Source organism: Psittacula echo (assembly GCF_963264785.1).
Source record: "Psittacula echo genome assembly, chromosome: Z".
In the NCBI taxonomy this organism is placed as follows: domain Eukaryota; kingdom Metazoa; phylum Chordata; class Aves; order Psittaciformes; family Psittacidae; genus Psittacula; species Psittacula echo.
Window position 1 is genome coordinate 29,074,444 of NC_137742.1, and position 21,054 is coordinate 29,095,497.

At 40.0% G+C, this 21,054-nt stretch overlaps 1 protein-coding gene across 1 annotated transcript in view; it reads right to left on the reverse strand.

Annotated features, from left to right (window-relative positions):
• Positions 1–21,054, reverse strand: part of MAP1B (microtubule associated protein 1B) — a gene marked incomplete at both ends in the record, with an annotated part of 62,397 nt that overhangs the window by 12,158 nt on the left and 29,185 nt on the right. The window contains 2 exons of the mRNA XM_080638219.1: positions 1,333–1,473; positions 5,576–5,658. Of these exons, the coding sequence (XP_080494345.1) occupies positions 1,333–1,473; positions 5,576–5,658 (224 nt within the window). The remainder of the gene's footprint in view (positions 1–1,332; positions 1,474–5,575; positions 5,659–21,054) is intronic.

The window sequence follows — 21,054 nt, forward strand, 5'->3', positions numbered from 1 at the left end:
TAGACCACCTGAAGTTTTCCTGGTAATGGTACCCTTTTTAAAAAAATGTCACATTCACAGACTGCAGTATGGTAAAGGCAAACTTTCTTTGCCTTTGTGAAACCTTGTAGAAGCAGTGAGAGCCCAAGGCTTCAGAAGCAATAAGCTGGAAGCCAACACTTTCAAAGAGCCACACCAGCTGGCTGTTGAGCCTGCTGCCAGCCACGGAGATGGCCAAGTGAGCCTTACTCATAGCCCATGGGAGTATGTCCTGTGTACCCACCACTGCAGCAAACCCTTGGCGGCTGAAATCCATCGCTTATCAGCACCCCTCTGCTTTTCAGCCAACAATTTCATTTCCTAATGACAATGGTAAGATTTGCCCCTGGTTTTTGCATATAGTCATAAAGTAATGATGTGTTGCTATCTAATCAGAGATGCAAGGAGCTTGGGTTTGGAATTTCTTAAGAAAGTAACTAACTCTGCATACTGCTAGTGAATTTTAGGCATCATGCGTATTTCAGAGAGCAGGAACCCAGCTCTTTCCTTAACCTACAACCATATGCTGAACAAAGAGGCTTTGAGAACAGGACCAAACAAATACAGTAAGGTCATGTTGGAGCTATGCAAACTTGACTTTTTCAGCACTGAACTTCCAAATTTCATTCCACTGACACGCTTCTAATGAATTTTGGAAACTAAATTCCTAGGGATGCATCCATATAGTTTATTTAAATATATATTTATGCAGCAGCCAAATTAAGTGTGACAGCTTGTTTACTATGGGTTCCTCCCCTGTGGGAGCTTTCAGACACAGTACATTAAGCAAGACAGGAAAACAACAAGTCATGAAACAGCATTAAGTACTGGCATACTTTATACATATCTTTATGGTACGTAAAAATCACAAGACTTACTGGCCAAAGATTTAACACTACTATAAAAAACCCAACAGCTATTCCTACAGACTGCCTCTGTCTTTTTTAATGTCACCTATTACTTAGCCGCCACCAAGAAAGAACCTGGTGTCAATCTGACTGCTGTGTATGTGCACCTTAGATAAATAAAATGTGTATTTTAAACACAACACTATCTCCTTCCCTTGTCCAAAGGTTCCTTGATTTTATGTTTTTGGAATTTATAGTGTAATTTCCCAAATTAAAATTTAATTATTTTGATAAGCAATTTACATCAAATCTAAAGTAAATTAATCAAATGTTTTGAAAGAAAGCGTATACTGAAGAGTAAAGAGCATCAGCATCAGGCTGCCCATGATAACTCTACCAACACAGAGGTCCATTTTTAGTCTTCTAGAAACCTCTGCCATCACATGACAATGTGTGGAAGACACACCTCTTGATCTGTGAAGATCTCAATGAAGTTCTGGAAGGAAAAGGACCCTGACTGAAGGATGAGTTCTCCTGTGTTTTCAAAGCATTGTCCGGTCAGTACAAGGAGCTTGTGTCTTGCAGCATCTGTGATCATTAAGCGCACCTAAAGTGAAAGAGAGAAATACATCAATAATGGGAGTTACCATGTGTTTCTATATTCTACTGAGAATGGACAGTTCTTCTCTCCTAACTTAGAACATATTTTGCACCAGAACCTCCCAGGACTGTTGAAACAAATTATAGTGCTGTTTATGAAAGACAAGTAAAAGAAAGGTGCAAAACGGAAAAATGGAGGAACAAGAAACAATTTGAGAGGAGGTCTGATGAATAAACCAAAGTAATGACATGGAAAAGAAGAGCAAAGAGCAGAACAGAATAAAATCTGAATAAAAAACCCAAAACTTTTTCCATAAAAAAAGCATATTCCTTGAATAACTTGGTGAATCTTAATAGCACTGTGTCAGAACAGCCTTGGTAAACTGTATCCCATGTGTTAATGAGGGTCAACCATATATGTCAGACTCAGTTTTTGGAAGGCTGCTCTTCTTTTCCCAGAGTACAGCTTTACTTGCCATTCAGCTGTGAAAACGCCACTGAAAATTAACAGCCACAAATCACACATAAGCGTGTCATATGTAGACTGTCCTCCTGTTGTAAACTGGATCATCTAGAAAGGTAAGGGACAATTCTGCTATCATAAATTTGAACTTCAAGCACCCAGACACAGTCACATGCACCATTTACATCTCATGATGGACTAACTATGAACACTGTAAGTTTTTAAAGTGTGCCAACCCAAGACCTTTTTCAATATACAGTAGTAAATTAAGTGGATGTTTGATAGCACAAATGAGCTTGCTACTGTGAAATAAACGTCTTCCGCATTTCAAAATAACTATTTTAAAGCTCATTACTTTACTTGATTCTCAATACAGCTCTAATAATTCCTGTTTCCCCCCTAGAGGGAGATTTACTTGCATGCTAACAGAAATCCATATATCCAGTATACTTCATTTGGCTGAACAAAACCTAAGTTTTAGAACAAAACTAAACAAAACCTGTGTAAGATTACATATTGTTGCGTAAATTTTTGCAAATTCTTCAGAAGTCTTGTCCAACACTGAAAAATCAATTCAGCCTATAGTAAGGTATGAATTTCAAGTGCACGAATTCCTCTGTTTCAGGAGGAATTAAGTTAAACCAGAATTGTGATTCCAGAGCAAGGCTATCCTCGTACTAAACCAGATGAGCAGAGTCCATCTGGAACAACTCCACATGATATTGCACCCAAGCTTCCTCTCCATGGAGATGACATAATCACCTCAGTTCTCGTATTCTGTCAAATATTTATACTGATAGTTAAGCAATCACTTCTGCTAAATAATTTCTGCTCATACCAGGGAGGCAGAGCCAGAAAAGCTTGACCTGAATCTTTTCTGAACAACCCATGTTTTCAGTACAAGTAGAAAAGAGACACTGAACAGTACCTACCTGAAAGAAGATCCCAACTCTACTATATTTTCATTGTTATATTATTAAATAAGTGATACTGAGCAGCAGAAATTTCCTTGAATTAAACACAGAGCTAATGGTGGTCTGTCGCTGACTGCATTAAATAATTCTGAATTCAGCAATATTCTTGCTGGATGGAGTATATCTATTTTACTTCAGACAAATATACAGATAAGTGCAGATGGCTGATGTGTGTTACTCAAATCTTGTCTGCTTTAGCTGTATTAAAACCATAAAAGAACTGGCTTCCTCTTCTATGTTTTCTCTTGTTGCTGGCAGCTGTGCTGGACAGTCTGCCAAATTATGTGTAAACTCACCAGGTTTTTCAACAGCAGAATTATTTCCTGACTTGCGAATCACTGATATGTGACTGTCACGTAATTCCCCTTCAACCTATTTTGTTAATTGATGATTAAATACATTCTGCAGAGCTAGCAAACTATGGCAAGAGAAAGAGTAAATAAATGCTAATAGATTACAGAGCATAATAGATTACAGAGCATAATGTATGACACACATGGAAGACCTTCAAGAGACACATAAATTCTGTGTCTGGGTATAACCAAGACTTCCTGAAGGACTACCGGAAGTTTGTCTCTTGATTTCAAGACTGCTCATTTCAGAAGAAATACTGCAAGGTGATGACTCTGCTCAGCTCCACCTGAACAGAAGTTGCTTGAAGTCCCAAATTGTTTGAAGGAAGCAGACAGTAAGGTGTAGGCTTAGTTAAAATGGATGTAAAGATGGAGGGTGAGTAGACAGGAGTGTCAGCAGATCAGCAGTTTCCCAGACTAATGGTACAGTTGCAGGAGGGTTAGAGCAACAGAATGGTGACTTCTTAGGAAGGAAGTTTCAGAAAGGGTTAGGGGTTTAGGAAGGTTTAGGAAGGGTTTCAGAAACTTGTTTTCTTTGGGAAACTACAGAATCTCTCTCTTTGTGCCTCTCTTCTGGGAAGTATTTTGGCATTTGATTTAAATATGACAGGAGCTGTGGGCAGAGCCATGCCCTAACTACCAGTATGGCTATTGCCAGACAGATTAGCAGGAACGTCTTTTAATATCATCTTTGATTTTCCTGAATGGAAAGATTCAAGTCCTCTTGTAGTGAAGTCTGAGCTCCATGGTATATCACTGTGTCCCCAGGTACAACCTGGAAATATCTTGATATATGAAACTAAGTTTTATATTTGCCATAAAGAGCAAAGCATGACTATTAGAATCATAGAATCATAGAATAGAGTAGGGTTGGAAAGGACCTTAAGATCATCTAGTTCCAACCACCCTGCCATGAGCAGGGACATTCGAACCTCTGATTTAATTCTTCTGCCTCTTTCTTACTGTCTTTTTCTGGCTTGTGTTCAGTTAGCATCTTTCTTAGCCAGCCAAGGTAAATCTCAGCTTGTAACTTCTGGCTGTAACCAGTTTGGCAAGATGAAGGTGAAGAAAAGATTGCCTCCCACAGTCTAGCAAGAGGAGATTAACAGTAACCTAGCCAAACATCTTCCAGAGCCCAAGGAGTAAAGAAGTCATTAATGGGCTTCATACTGTGTTCTTCTATATGGTCATCCATCAAAGGTATGACAAGCAACAGCAACAACAGCAAGAGAAAATTGATTTCCCTACTTTTGTCTGTTCCTTTGGCTCTTCCCTCCTCCACACAATCACATCAGACCTTTTTACTCTGAATGTCTGAGTCTATTAAGAGATGCTATCCAGCTGCTCCTCACCAAGTACCTCTAAAGGCTTGTAAGAGATTCTCAAGCATAGGGGTTTTTTTCATGAATAAGCTGCCATTAACTAAGGTGAATTACTTATTCAAACTTAAACAACTGCAGAAATTTCATTTCAGAGTCCTTCTTCTTTTCCTTTATTTTTCAACCATCACTTAAGGCTGGTAACAAAATAGATTTTTCACTATGTACTACAAGCACAGCTGCTTCATTTCCCAACAGAAATGGTACTATGTCAGTGCTCTCCAGCATAGGCTGGCAATGCAATTATCCCTGTTCTTTCAACCTTCAGTCTCACTAGCTAAATCTGTCAATTTTTTTTTTTTGAGCTATGTGCTCCTTTCTTTGACTCTACTCTAATGAACTCTAATGAGTTCATAAGGAATTCATAAGGAATACCTCTTCTGAGTACTCTCCAGAGTCTGTTGATCATGTCGCATGCTTTTTTAAGGACAGATAGATCAACCTAGAATCATCACCATATAGCTGATAATTCTTCTTAAAGACCTAAATTTGTCTCAGGGTACTTTCAGGAACTTTCTTCATGTGTAAAATAGGCATCCCGAGCTACCAAACAGTAAAGGAACAGAAGAAAAGTAGATGCAGTTTCACTACAACTGCTTTCACTTAAGAAGGGAATTTGGTGCACTATGAAAAAATGAATATTGAGATCAGAGGTGTGTTTCTGTCCTATGCCTCTGAAGTTTTGCCAGGAGTCTGGGAAAACAGGGAGAAAATCAAAGGGTGGCTGACGTTTTTTGCAGCTTTTGCTCCTAACATGTTCTTTTATCCACAGTTAGGACCTACTTTTACTCTGCTAAGACTCTGAAAGACATATTGGGGTTTGCCAGTCACCAAGCTGCAAGGCAGAAACTGATATTCAAGAGTACATCTCTTTCACTGCTCTGATCCTGTCCACTTCAAGGATTTTTTACGAGACATGCAATTAATTTTTCTGACTTACCTCAGTACTAACTGCTTCATCTGAGGGATTGATCAGGACTACAGTTTCTAAGACATCACTTCTGTGATGAAGAATCTTCTGACCTGCACGTACAGAGAGAAAGGGAAAAAAAAAAGTAAAGAAATGCAATTCAACCAGTACGGTTTAAACCATTACTTCCCATGAGCTTGTTGTATGTCCTGTTCTGCGATAGCTCTCTGGTCACCCAGAGCTTTCCACACTGGCCACCACAGCTGCTGTACAACCCATCTCTTCAGAAACACCCATGGCATGTGGTTCTGTGAGCCAGGGGGAAATTCAAGGTAATGAAAACCAACTGGCAGCGGCACCAAGCCCTGTCTCTTCCTCCTGACTGGAGGAGTCCCTGCAACTCATCCTGGTCTCACAGAGCCGGTGTGGTCAGGGACTAGAGTAACCGTCACCAGCTGAGCATTTGGCCCTGCATTTTCATGTATATACACCACAGATATAGCTGATATTACATAGTCCTGTAACATGCCCAGGTGACTTTAAATGAGATTTTCCAGCAACTATCAGTGGCTTAGCTGCAGCAGTAGGAAATGTGATGCAAACTTCCCTGGCAAGAACCAAAATGAATACTTGGGCTGTATACTGCTCTGCCCACCATGGCTGACAAGCACAATCTGTGAGACAAACAAAGGGTGTCCCTGCTGACCACCACCACCAGTGCCAGCCCGCATGACACTCTGTGCTCCATGTTATACACTGTGGTTGTGCTCCTGAACCAGGCATACCCTATGCAGACCCCAGGTCCCTGGCCACACCAGACGAACCAGGTGAAAGCCAGGACCCACCCTGCCAAAACTCCCCTTTCAGCCCTCAGCTAATACTGATTAACATCAGGATGCTGCGAGAAATTGCCTATGAGGGTGGTCAGACACTTGCCATGCTGCCCTGCTTCATCTTCCTCCTGCTTACAAAAACCGTGGCAAGCAATGTTAGGCAACAAAAGTGAACGGGTGTACAAATAACAGCTAGTTCCTGAATGAATAACGTCTGGACAAGACTGGTGCAGCCTCGCAGCCCACTGGCTTTCATACTTAGTAGTCTGTCTCCGTATTTAATAGCGATATTCATCTGACTGGGAGTGGATGCCAGGAAAACACAACAGAACCCTTGACATTTTTTTTTCTTATGTTAATTGGCAAGTTCTTATCGGGGTCTCTTTCTGTGAGAACTGCAGTGAGATTAATTAGCAGCCACACTGTCATTCAGAAATCCAGACTGGCAATTAGTCCAAAAAAACCATAAGAGCTGTCCCTTCTGAGCAAACTGCTCGGTGCCATATTAACTAATTAAAATAAATAATTACGCGTAAAGGGACGTACAAGGGACACAGAACAAGTCACCTATTTGCCAGCTTCAAAATACTCCCCTGTAAAAGAAACATAAAATGACAAAGCTGAGAACGGCCATGCTGAAAGGATCTCTGCATTCCTGGGAGCACCAGGCGGCTGGGGCAGCCTGAGAGGGTGGGCAGCCAGCCTTTCCCACACCGCCTTGGTGCTGCCCCAGCAGTGAGCCTGCCTGCACCAGGGATGCCCTCCTCCTCCTCCTTGCCCTGCCTGCACCCCTCCTGCCTTCCTCCTCCTTGCCCACCAAGCTCGCAGTGTGCTGTGTCTTTTGCTGTTGCTCTGGGGAAGGTCTGCATTTATATTAAGAGCTTAGAATCAATCGACAGAAAGTGAAGGAGAAGGAAAAAAACCAGAAATGTACTCAAGTAAAATGTGAGATGGGGCTGTAGGTTACTCTTTCATGCAGGACAGTGCCCAGAGACTTGTATATAATAATCTAATTTGTTTTAGAAACATAATTTTCTTAACATCTATTTTTTTTGCTATACTTCATTGAAAGAAGGAGACAGACTGTCTATTACAAATGGGGAGGAGAGCAGGTCTCCCACTGCATCATCCAGTTCTGACATTATCCTCTGTAATTCAATTTATTTTTATAGCTCTGCTTCCTTGCCTAACAAGAATGCATATATAAGGCTACATTCAATAAAGCATCCAGATGGTTCTGTTACTACAGACTCCTTTAGAAGATGCTCTGCGATCTGATATTTTAGTTATTCTGCAGATTTCCCTCAAGAGATTAGGCAGAGTTTATTGAATCTAGTCTTTACCCTTGGTAAGGAAACAAAAGAAATTGCCACCCTTTAGTTGCCACAGAGATTTCTCCCTTAACATTGGATGACAGAGAGCACACATTTTGCTTCAGGCCAGACTAAGCTTCATACATGATTAGACATGAACAAATTAAACACAGCTAGAAAAGAAATGCAATTAGCCACACGCAAAGTTCAACAAAGATGTCTACTTCGAAGCACCCACTTTGGATTCCATTGAAGCTGCTCCAAGGTGTGTAGCTGCAAGATATTTGACCTGAGGAGTCGCAGCTCCTGCTGATCAGCACCGATGGTGGTCACTTACATCCTATTCACCCATGGGCCAGACACCCAGCCAGTCTCAAAGTGCATGGCTTTGTGCACCTTGAGACTGATTTCCAGGGGCAAGTATAGAGGTCTGCATCCTGTACCCTCTGCTTGCTCAGAGCTGCATGTGTGACTGCCTCAGCATCAGCATGTGTTACTACTTATCACACAGGGTGGGGGGACCCGATGCTGGCAGGGGTGAGTCATTATGAGGGCTCTCACCCCATGTAAAACTTGAGAAGTTTATGGCTACTTGCTGGTATCAACAACATGGTTGGTATCAGCAAATTGTTGACGTCCCATGTCACTACTTGAGAAATAAAAAAATGCATCTTTTTTAAAAACTATTTACAGTTTTGTAAGAATGACACAGGCTTACTGCCCCCCGTGATCCCTTGAGACACTCAGACACAGGGAAGGGAAGTCTCCCATGGGAAGAGTTTTATCAAACAAGCAAACTATAGTGTGGGAGCAGAAAGCAGCAGCAGCATTTCACAAACTGGCAAGAGACTGTGCCTAACTAAACTACAGATGGAGAGGGAGAATCTGAGACTTGTGTAGACTTGTAGTAACTGGGGTTACTTTATATTGACTTTACTGGATTTTTGCAGCCCATCACTACACATTTGACGAGATATTTATGAGAGTGTCAAAGGAAGGAAGGAAGAAACTTCCAGGCTGCACAGAAGTGGTTGGGTGAATAGATTTTACCTGCTTACTGATTCTAGAGAGCGAGTCAAAGTCTCACCTAAAGACTTCCAGAAAAGAATATTAAACTTGTGTGGAAGAAATCTAAGTATCTGCACATACTTGATTTTATTAAGTAAAGCTTTACAGTAAAAGCAGGTATGAATAAAGAATTTTTGCAGCTGTTTGATTCACAGACAGAGCAGAGAGAAGTAAACAGCATACAACAGTTGCTTAAATGGTCATTACCATATGCTTCATCTGAGTGCCTGTGGCTATAGGATACTATTGCTCCCCAACTCAGCCAAATATCAATGGCAGTTATAGTAGTATTATTAAGATGGGGATGGTGTTACTAACATTTCCCAGGGAAGTGACTGAACAGATTTCTAACTTACATAGTTGATCTTTACAAGCCAATCAAGCAGCATGATCATGGGGCCCACTTTTAACAATGTTTATGTTACATTTATGCAAACACAAAATGTAATGGCAAGGGAAAGCATTTTTTCCTTTGGAAAAAAAAAAAAAGGAGCTTTTTGCCTGGCCAACAGTAATGCAATAACCCATACATTTTAATTAATTTCAAACTCCTAATTGTTTCACCTACTTTTTCACGTGGGGTCTTAAAATTTATCTTCCAAAAAAGACATGTTAACCTTGCGTTCAGCATGGTTGCTGATGTTATCTACAGAGAATCCAGAGTTCTGGATGACTGATTATTTGATGGTTGCTATTTCTTATATGTACTGAATAAATCTGGTTTTCCTTGTTTTCAACACAAAGATCAACAGGCATAAATTGTCAAATGATGCTGTAATTGTGACCAGCCCCCAAACCTCCCCACTGACTAACTGGAGGCACTAAATTACAACAGTTCCAGACCAAGGAGTAAGGATCAGGATCCACTTTTACAAATTATCAATTATCTGAAGAAATCTTGCATAAATGATATGGAGCACTCCATCCCCTTCACCTTCTCTGTTGAGACAGGGCCACCAGAGCACGTTAAGTTTCCACTGACAAACTACAAGCTGGACAAATAGGCGAGAGTACAGCATTAAACAAGGTAGTGAGTTTTACAGAGTTGCCAAAGCAAACTCCTATGTAAAAATCTGCAGTTCTTTATCTGCAAATAAGAAGAAAATTATTTGCAGACTTGATGGAGAAATGGCTGCATAATGAACAGGCACTGAACTACAAGAGCTGAACTTCAGAAAACCTCTTCTAGAAAGCCCTGCAAGTGATGCCAGCAGCTGCAGAGGCTGATCAGTCAGTCTTCTAAATAGCTGACAAGATGGGGAGTGCGTAACACAGGCATAACTCCATTTACATCAGAGAAGACAGATTCACTGCCTCCAGTGCTTAATTCAGCCCAACGACTTCTTAAATCTAAGCTGGGTGCAAGGAAGATAGAGTAATTTTTCCAGCAAGAACTCTCATGTATGTACAAATAATAGAGTACTTTACACGTTTCTAGGTGAGAATAAAATCCATATACCTACTAGGATGCTGAGTTAGTGTGACAGCTGTGAACAAAAAGTCAGCTCTACTAACATTGCTGAGCCCTCTGATGGGGACAAAGATTTGAAAGAGCGACATTGACTGCAAAGAGCGACTGTTTTACTTGTGACTATTTAAACCTGCCTCCTCTGAACACAATGGTTAGTTCAAATTTGTATCTAATGTTACACATTTTTTATAAGAATTATATCTCAAAGTTAGATTAATCTTTCTTGCATCTGATCTGCTGGAATACTGAACTGTGTTGTGACTCTGCAGGAGGCATAAATCTGTGTTTTATCTTCTACTTTCATAAATGGAATTCATACTCAAGTTTCATACGGTTCAGCTGCAGCCTGGTGATTGTCGAATGTTTTTCCTACTCACATCTGACTTGCAACAATTTATTAACTACAAGTCCTGAGAGGCAATGTTGTGCATGTTGTATTTTAGGATTTTTAAGCTCATGTTTATTTAACGAAATAAGGCTTGCATATATTTCATTTCAGCTGTTGGGTAGGTTCCTATCTGTCAGATCTCGTTTGAGTTTCTACTTCCAGGTATTAACAGAGCCCTGGAAGTGGAAGGCTAAACAGAAGATGATGATGCAGCCTGAACAGTAACTGCCAGACTCAGCCTCTATTTACTGTACACAAACCCAGTCAACTTATCCTTGCTCAGGACAGTGAGGGAAAGCAAGCTGACCTGTCTGTGTGAATACTCATAGCTGAATTCATATTTTCTGCCTCAAACTTTAATCTCTAATACTGGCAGGCTTATGAACCGTGTGCTAGGAGCTGCTGCAAGAACTATAAGTGTTCACAGGGGACTTCACCCCTCTGTGACCCATTCCCATTGAAATCTCCTGAAGTAAATTTAAGGCATTAAATTTAAGGCATTAAATCATGTTTTCACACACCCTGTTTCTCAATAGACTAATGGTATCAACTTTTCACACTAAATATTGATTTCTTGCACTATTTGCTAACTTCATGTGACATCTAATTTGTTGTCAAAATATAGCCATTTATCAAATGGAAACAAACTGCTGGCCTTTCACTCCCATCTGTTACTGACAGGGGCAAATTATTACCCTCAGCTGTCATTCCTCACCTTCAGAAACAATAATTTTCACATAATTCTTGATGTTTTACAATTTCAAGGCTCTCTGAACGACTGACAAAGTATTAAAAATCTCTTCAGAATAAAGCAGTACTAAAAAAAACACTCTGAAAAAAAGTTGAAGCAACTCAGTCTGAAGCACACTGACAATGAAAGTCTTCATGTTGTATTTTAATGCCTACTAAAATAGGTTTGTCTCCAGAAAAAGGGGATATGCCACAAAAACTGAACAAAGTACCGAGGGATTTCCTTATCAATTTCACTGAGACTCTGAACAGGAGTGAAATCTAATCTAAGGTTGCTGAAGCCCTCAATAAAATCAGAGTCAAAGGGAACAAGAATACGCCTGCTGTTTATATACTGAACTTGCAACAAGAGCGGAATCCGATGCTTCTGACAAATGGGTTCACCCTTGACTTGGCTTAAGTAAAAAATAAATATAGCAGTCACACAACAGCACCGATCTCTTCAATGAGTTCAGATACAAGTTACTGGTATTGAGCATTAAAATTCACTACCAACAGGGAAAAGTCAAGCCTCTTCTTGAAGTGAGTTACTGTCTAATTATTGGAATACTTCTTTGATCAGGAAATCAAACCTTCCTCATCCATCCTGCTATAATAAATTATTCTCAATACCTAAGATTTCATACTTCTGGGGGAACTACCCAATATCCTAACCAGTTGCTGTGCAGATGGTGGGTCCCTGGAAGCAGTCTTTGCTTTCTCATTTGATGCCTAATTGTTGCTGTAGTCAGGCATGCCTGTCCCTGAACTCTGCTGTTTCTGTCTTTTCTTGACCTGTGCCATTTACAATCCACATGGTAGGCCAAGCTCAAATCCCAGAAGCCTCGTCTGTCACTATTTGGCAGCACTGCAATTTCAGTGAGAGGATGGCAAACAAAGGGCATAAATCTGAACTGGCACAGCTGGAATTACATATTGCAGACAGGTGAGTGCAGCTTTATGACCCTGTACTAAGATTTGATTTCCTGTTGTAGCAGTTATAGGAAGTAAAAAAAAAAAACAACAAAACCACCAAAAATGTGTTGATAGAGCAGAGCAATTTAATATCTGGTCAGAAAGAGACAGAAGAGTTATAGCTGTTCACCAGAGGACCATCATGCCTTGCTCAATAGCATGGCTGTAAGTCAGTGTGGGTTTGAGAAGTCAACACCCCATCCTTGTCCCCATGGGACACCTCAGTGTCTGACATGGGCTTTCCCCTACAATTATTCACCCAAAGTCACCATCTCCCTCAGGATTCACCCTTCCAACCTTGAAATAGGAGGCTTCAGAGAAAGCTAGAAGACTGCTGCACTCATCAATATGGAAATATTCTTATGTGTCTTTTTGTCTTATCCTTCAATTGTTTTGCCCTTAAAGCCTTTTTATAAAAATTGTATAACCTTTTCTGTTATTTTCAAGGCAATATGTAGCACTTACTAATGCTCCATATATTAAAAAAAACCCCAACAAACAAACCTAGGATCTTCCTCCAAAAATATTTGTAATTAAGAATGGCTTCCTGAAATGCTGTTTTAAATCTTGTTTAGGAACATTTCCACATACTGGTTTTATAGATTAAAACTCTACATACACTGTGGTCTCTGAACAACTACTTCCACAATGAAGTTTATTTTGAGAACACGTCTGATAGGTGTGAAAAGGTTTTAACCCCACAAATAGAGATAGGGAAACAATTTCCAAGGTCATACGGAAACAGATACCTGAATCTTTAGAAACCAACCAGAATGCTGCAGCTACACAATCCTTTTTGTTGTGAAAGGTAGATCACTATGTTGTGCATTAAAAAACACTGAATACTTACAAAGTGATGGATAATGGGCTATTGTTTCTTTTGACTGCTTCCCAGAGCTAAAGTTCTATAAACCACTTGCCTGGCTATTTAAAAAATAGTAGATATTTGTCCTATCTAGGCAAAAGCAAAGCTACTTAATCTTTTCCTCTCGTAGTTTTTTTATTTCATAAACTTAAGGCAAGCAAGTAGGCAAATGTGACACTCGCTGTAAGCACTCGTCTTGAGTTACATATCTCCGTTACAAGTAGTAATCTTAAAAAGCTGTTAACAGCAAGTTAGTAAACCAATGGCATGTATACTATGGTCAGACCTGTATTTTTAGGCTTTAACCTTTTCATTATCTCACATTTACCTCTTGCCTACCCTTAAGTCTTAAATGCATAAAAAATGGCAAGGGCATCTGTATGATACACTGCAGAACTGATCCATGGACCTGGAGCTTTAATTTTCAGCTGCACAGCACATTGCCCTGGTACTGCATAGAAAATAGCGGCCAACAGGCACAAACGATGGGAGACTGCAGTGATGCAGAGCTGACTCATCAGTCCTGAAGGTCAGTGAAAGTCTTCATCTGAGCCTGCATTTGAGAGTGTGACTAACCAGGAAAAAGTAAGAGAGCTGCACAACATTAGCCCTTCCAGAAAGAATTTTCTGTTTAGAAAGAAAGAAATTTTTTCTTTTACCACTGGAAAACATCTCAGATCCAGAAACTAATCATGAACAGAACAGACCATTTCTCACTATAATTTGTTTGCAATAGTCCCCACAATGTGGTATTTTAAATTTGCACAGAAGAAAAGGAATCTCTTTCACATCCTAACTCAGTGTTAACTGTCAAATTGCCAAACACAATCTTATTTGGAAAAAATACTGCTTCTTTCTCAATACCTCTGTGGCTTATTACTCACAGTCCACTCTTTATCAAACATTACCATGTATCATAATTCACAAGATGAGTTAGAAGCTTGAGTGTTCCTTTGTTATACCAAGTGGCAAGTATATTCACATTGTAAACAAAACCATTTACTGAGGTGTTGGAGATGCTAAGCAAATTTGTGCGTCAAGGGAAAAGCGCTTGGGACTTCTTCCAAGGGCTGCTTTTTATGGAAAACAAATATCAGATTTGCTTTGATCTAAATTATAACAAAATATGATTGTGTTAATCTGCATTAAATGACAGTATCTAACTCAAATCCAAATGCACTCTATAGGAAAACTGCCACCGAGATCAGTGAGGGATAGAAAAGGTTTTCTGTGACCTTCTATGATGGGGCTACCGAACTGATGGAAAACGGAAGAGCTACTGACATCGTCTACCTGGACTTGTGCAAAGAGTTCAACACTGTCCCACACAACATCGTTGTCTCTGAATTGGAGAGACATCAATTTGATGGATGGACCACTCGGTGGATAAAGAACTGGCTGGATGGCCACACGCAAACTTGTAGTCAATGGCTCAAAGTCCAGCTGGAGATGGATAATGAGTGGTGCCCCTCAGGGGTCAGTGTTGGGACCGATCCTGTTCAACATCTTTGTTGGCAACATGGACAGTGGGATTGAGTGTGCTTTCAACAAGTTTGCCACGTCACCACGCTGGAGGGAAGAGGTGTCATACAGAGGGACCTTGACACACTTGAGATGTGGGCCAGTACCAACCTTATGAAGTTCAACCAAGCCAAGTCCAAGGTCCTGCACGTAGGTTGAGACAATTCCAGGCAAAGCTACAGGTTGGGCAGAGAAGAGATTCAGAGCAGCCCTGTGGAGAAGGCCTTGGGGGTGTTGGTTGAGGAGAAAATGAACATGAGCCGGCTGCAGTGTGCGCTCGCAGCCCAGAAAGCCAACCGTATCCTGGGCTGCATCAAAAGCAGCGTGACCAGCAGGTCAAAGGAGGTGATCCTGCCCCTCTACTCTGCTCTCGTGAGACCTCACTTGGAGTATTGTGTGCAGTTCTGGTGTCCTCAACATAAAAAGGACATGGAACTGTTGGAACAAGTCCAGAGGAGGGCCACGAGGATGATCAGGGGACTGGAGCACCTCCCGTATGAAGACAGGCTGAGAAAGTTGGGGCTGTTCAGCCTGGAGAAGAGAAGGCTGCGTGGAGATCTCATAGCAGCCTTCCAGTATCTGAAGGGGGCCTACAAGGATGCTGGGAAGGGACTATTCATTAGAGACTGTAGTGACAGGACAAGGAGTAATGGGCTTAAACCTAAATAAGGGAAGTTCAGGTTAGATACATGAAAGAATTTCTTTACTGTGAGGGTGATGAGGCACTGGGCATAGGTTGCACAAAGAGGTGGTAAATGTTTCATCCCTGTGTTGAAGGCCAGGTTGGATGGAGCCCTGGGCCATATGGTCTAGTGTGAGGTGTTCCTGCCCAATTTGCCACCGCCTACCTGCTGGTCGGTTTTAATCACTATGGCAGCCGAAGTCAAAACAAAGCTCCAATTAAAATCCTCTGGGGGATATTTCTGATCTTGAGGTCACTAGTGCTTATGCGACTTAGTTTTAACTTCATCTGCCATTTTTATCAGAAGTCAGACAAGTCAATACAACCTATGAGACTTTCACACATGGGGAATGCATTCTTTTCCTCAAGCACATTTTCTTTGACATGTATTTATTAAAGTTTCTCAGTTTATATATAATTTTTATCCTTCCTCCTATTTCAAATCAGAGAAGGATTTCATTGCCTTGGCAGCCTATGAATAATGAATGACAGATCTGTTTGCAAGCATGAAGGGTTGATGCAGAGAGCCTTGCACTGCAGGTTAGACAATTTTGCAGGATATAAAATTATTTAAGGTTGAATCTTCATACAGTCTGGAAATGAATAAATTTTCTTGGGAAAAACCCCACAGGTTATAACCTATCCTTGATAGTTGCACTGTAACATTTCTTTTCATAAATATATATATATATATACACATAAAAATTCCTAGTTGCTTTTCAAAATAATTTCTTAAACATGATCTACCTAGAATTTAAAAAACTGTGAAGTTGTTTCACAAATAACATCACAGCTTTGTTGCTGTTTCTCGAACAAATCACACAATCATAATAGCTGTATTACAGTGGAAAAGTTGGAATTTTTTAATACTTGGGTTTACTTTTGTGTGCTTTAGAAACTTGTCATTCTGTTAAGTGTATTATTACTATCAACTAATGTACCAGCTGTGGAATACCCCCGAGCCTCTGCAACCACTGCAAAAGCTAACAAGATGCTCTATTTGCAAGCCTTTAACAAGAACCAGGTTTAAGCTTTTCCCCTGGCAACCATCTGGCTTCCCAGCTCCATGGGACAACTTGCCCAAAGCTTTTATTTTGCTTTACATGCAGTCAGTGAAAAAAGCCATGACAATAAGCAGTGTTGCTAATCAATTTCTGGATGTGAATTCCTTGTCCTATCCTAGCAGCAACTGCTTTTCCCATCTGAAAGAGCAGAGCAATTGTTCTGCCTGAAGACAGAGATCTTGTTCTGCCAAGAGCGAATCACCTGAAAACCTCAGAACACCTTCATCCTCTGATTCTTTACTGGATGTGAGTAATTCTCCACCACGACGCAAATTGCAAATGTAATATGAAATCAATTGCCTCTGCATGCAATACAAGCAAGTACTGTTAATTAATTACAGGTTTTACAAAGAAGAAAATGAGAAGGTGCACCTGCCAGCTAGATGTTTCAATACAAAGGGAACATTCATTTCTGGAATTAAAACAAGCCATAAATAGTCCCTCCAGTCTTTGGCCCTTAATTTTCTGATGATGTGCTTAAGTACAACCAATGTGACGACATTATAAGACTGAAAAAGTCAATTCTTTCTGTAATTAATACATCAAAACAGGAAAAAAGGAAGAGAGGGATGAAATGACAAGTGTCTTCAGGAAATATACTCTCATATCCAAATATTACCTCAAAAAGTCAGTGTTTTTTAATACTTAAATGCCGAAATGTTACAAAGCTTTACCTTATTTAGTGGTGGAAACTGTAGTATCAAAAACCAGTGTATGAAGGACAAACAGTGATAGCTCATATTCACTGATCCAAGAAAAAAATTACTCAGCAACAGCAGTCAAAGGGCTTGGAAATCAGAAATCAATGGACCAGCAAGTGTGAAAGCAAAAGCTGGCCCTCCAAATGATGAAATGGGCAGACTCCAGAGGCCAATCAAGAGTCTAGCTTGGATTATTCTCTTTTTTGTTTGTTTACTGGCCCTGTACACTCTCCCTGTATCGATTTCTGTATGGAAAAATAAGAGACAAACAGATGCAGTTCTGAAAGCACCTGTTTTGATCTTCAAGTGTTTGAGTTACCATATCTGATGCCCTTTCATACTTCCAGTCATTGCCCATGGAAGACACAGGTGCCTCCGGAAATAGTTCAGGCAGCCTCTGAGCTTAGGAGCAGATGGTTGCTTTTGCTGACCCACAATGGGAAGATCCCTTTCTGCTTACACAGCCACAGCAAGTTTTTGAAGGAGGGCACAGAATTTGCACTTGCACATGCAGATTCATATAGTTCAATAGTTTCCTCCTGATGTGGAGAACTCTGTCATCTCCAATGAAATAAACATCCAGCAAACTCCCAGACAGTTCACCACGACACTCGGTACACAGTACTAAAGCAAAAGCTCACCCTGTCATGGAAAGGAAAAACATTCAAATAAATATGAGCTCTGTCTCAGGTTCCGTCTCTTACAGCTGAGCCTTCTTACCTTTTCATAAATCTTCATTGTTATTTTGGAACCTCTAATCACCCTTTATGCCTTTGAAATACAAATCTCTGAAAATACTTGATGTCTCCCAGTGGGAATAGTCAATACAATTTTGGCCTGGTCCTTTGTGAAATTGTGAGAAACCTTTAGCATACCATGATTACTTAAACTTTAAGGTCCATTCTTCCTTTCATGTGCATGCTTAACTCCTGTTAATGCCGATGAGAGTTATGTGCATACAACAATGAAAGATTAAACTCTTTATTGTTTAAGAGGTGGTGACCAGCCCTGTGCTGCTTCAGGGAAAAACCTCCAGGATATTGCAAGTACTATGGGAGTTAATCTCATTACACACTACTAATAGCATTTGTGGCAGTGTTTGCTTCTTAAATCAACCATAGGTGTCCACATGGTGCCCTGTAACTGGAAAGCCGTTTCCATAACCCATGCACAGACCAGGCTGTGCTTAGAAGATTAGTCTGTAAGCTGCCATGAATCTATCTCCAAACACTTTCTTCCCCACAGAGAACAACATGTGTTTTTATTTTCAGTTTGAGGATTTGTAACTCAACAATAGGGTATTTTTAATTAATTTTTAACTACACAAATTCTTCTTCTTTTTTTTTTTTTTTTTTTTTTTTTTGTTAAGCATCATGGATTCAAATGCAAAGGTGTTTAGTTAGGAATGAATATATTGTGATGCTTTTCACACAGGCTTGTCTTCCTGAGTTATCATAATGATCAGCTCCACCTAGTACTTTCCAAATGTAAAATTGCTGCAGGGCTGATTTTAATTCAAGACTGCAGTCGGAGTAAATAAAGACATCTGCAAAAGATAAACTAGTAAATCGAAAACCACATGAGCTGTCTCTTTTATCAGTCAGCATTGTCTTGTCTATAGAAGCTATCCATGCTATTCTTAAAAATACAGAAATGTTTTTAACTATGTTGACTTGGTGCAAACCAATTAAATCAGCAGAGTCATGCTGACTTAAACCAGCTAGTGACCTAACCCATAAATCGTTTTTATTGTAGCTTTGAACAGAAAGGCCACCAATCACTAAGCAACTGTTTGCAGGCAAAAACTGAACAATTAAAGCTGCTTTTATCACACAGATTTAATTGTGCTGTGAAAAAAATTTACCATTTGAAATCCAGAAATTTACAAAAATCAAACTTAAGAGACTTTTTCACACTAGGCTCAGTATTAGAATTAATTCCTCTGGCTTGCATCCAAGGGTACAAGCAAGAAGAATGGTGATCAACATTTTTTAAACGAATCTCTTTTTCTAATTACTTTTGGCTATTGACACCAAGTAGCCTCCGGCAATAGATTGCCAAGACGAGACCTTAAAGACAATTAGAGAAAGTGCACTGACACATATCTCAAAACTGAATTGTACAGATGCGTGGCAGAATATTATTAATAGAGCTGATGTATCAATACGGACATTGAGAAGTGAGGGATGCAATTAAAATGGAAACACTGAAGAAAGAAATGCGTGGTACTTTTATTTTGTAAGTTTTAAAGGATGTCTTCTATCTATACTCCATCTGGGAATTTTATTACGATTGACACCGATAATTTATTAAATGTGGTAGCTTCTGAGCAATATTGGGTGGATCCTACAGATGTAAAGGTTCTGTTTAAATCAGAGGATCTAGAACATTTCAGATTATTAAAAGAGCCAATCCACTTTCTCATTTATAAAGATGGCCCCTCCAAGTCTCTGGCCCTTATCCCCGGCAGGCTCCATGTTTTGTCTGTGCACTGATTGCTCCTGGAAACATACTCTGGAAGACCTTCAAGTAGGAAGGTTCTTACCTGTAGCCCCAAGGGTCATATTATTATCTTCATGTTGTGTTTCCCAAGATAAAACAATTGGGGAACACAAGAGCCAGAAAACAAGCAAACAAAAAACAAACAGAGAATCACCAGGTAATGGGACTTTCTTAAAATAAGATGTTATGAAGAAAATCTGGATAACAGGAGAAAAAATCTCAGCTCTCACATAAATGAGAATGGAAGATTGTGGGATTGTGGTAAATACAGTAGATAAAGAACAATTCTGTTGAAATTTTCTAAGTATAAATTGTTTCTCAACAGCCAACATCTTCATTTTGATCTAGCTAGTCCCAGAATTTCTTGTTGGGAATTTTTGCCCCCAAAATTCTGCAGAATCTGTGGCAAAAGTGGGAATTCTATGGAATTTGGCAAAACCCCCTAAAGATCTTAATAAACTTTAATAGCATGACCTTGAACAAGCTAATACAAGAGGAGGCCTACTCCAAGATATCCTGAAGAAAACACCTGGAAAAATCAAGAGAAAAATCAGATACAATAGTGTAATGTTGTGTGTTGTCTAAGAACAGACATGTACATGGTAAATCAAGAAAGTCAAGTCCAAAAGTAGCATTAGGACCATCAAGTGCTGCACAAATTCAGGCTGAATATGCCTCAAGCCACATCTGTCTTATGGTAAACAGCACGCATCACGTCTGCACGTGTAGCAGGGAGCAAGGCAACCTCCCCTTTGCACAAAGGATGAGATTTCACTGTGCTCTCCTAAGAAAAAAAGCATTCTATATTGCTTGCATTTCTTAACTTAAAGATGATTTCTGGAAACCTCCTCTTCCATGAACAGTCATTGCATAGTTTTGGGGTTTTCTATAATTTTCAGTTGATACATAAAATTACTCTCTTATTCAACTTGTAGCCCACACAGGATGAGCTCTGCATCCCACGCTCCTCATTACTACACTATCCTAGCTAGACTGATGAAAATCTCACCAAATCTCAAGAACCATGTACCTTCCTCATTTGAAACAGAAGTGGTACAACACAACACTGAAATAGCAGACTTTTAGGCACCCGGAAAAAATAAATACCCATAACAAGAGCTGTTGGTTACAGTGAAACAACATCTCTACTCCCCTTCCTAGTATCCCTTACTTCTAGCTTGAAGGTCTCAGTAAGATCCCTAATTTCCAACAGATCTCCTTTGCCCTGTTTTCCCCAAATACTGTGATGTGCTTTTGTTTTTGACTTAGAAGACAATAAAGCATGGGCTCGAGTTCAATCAAATTCTAAGCACATTGTCTGGTATGAATATTTGACCTTGACACTAATATTTCACATGTTCATCAGTAAAACACTCAGAATAATAGCAACAATTGAG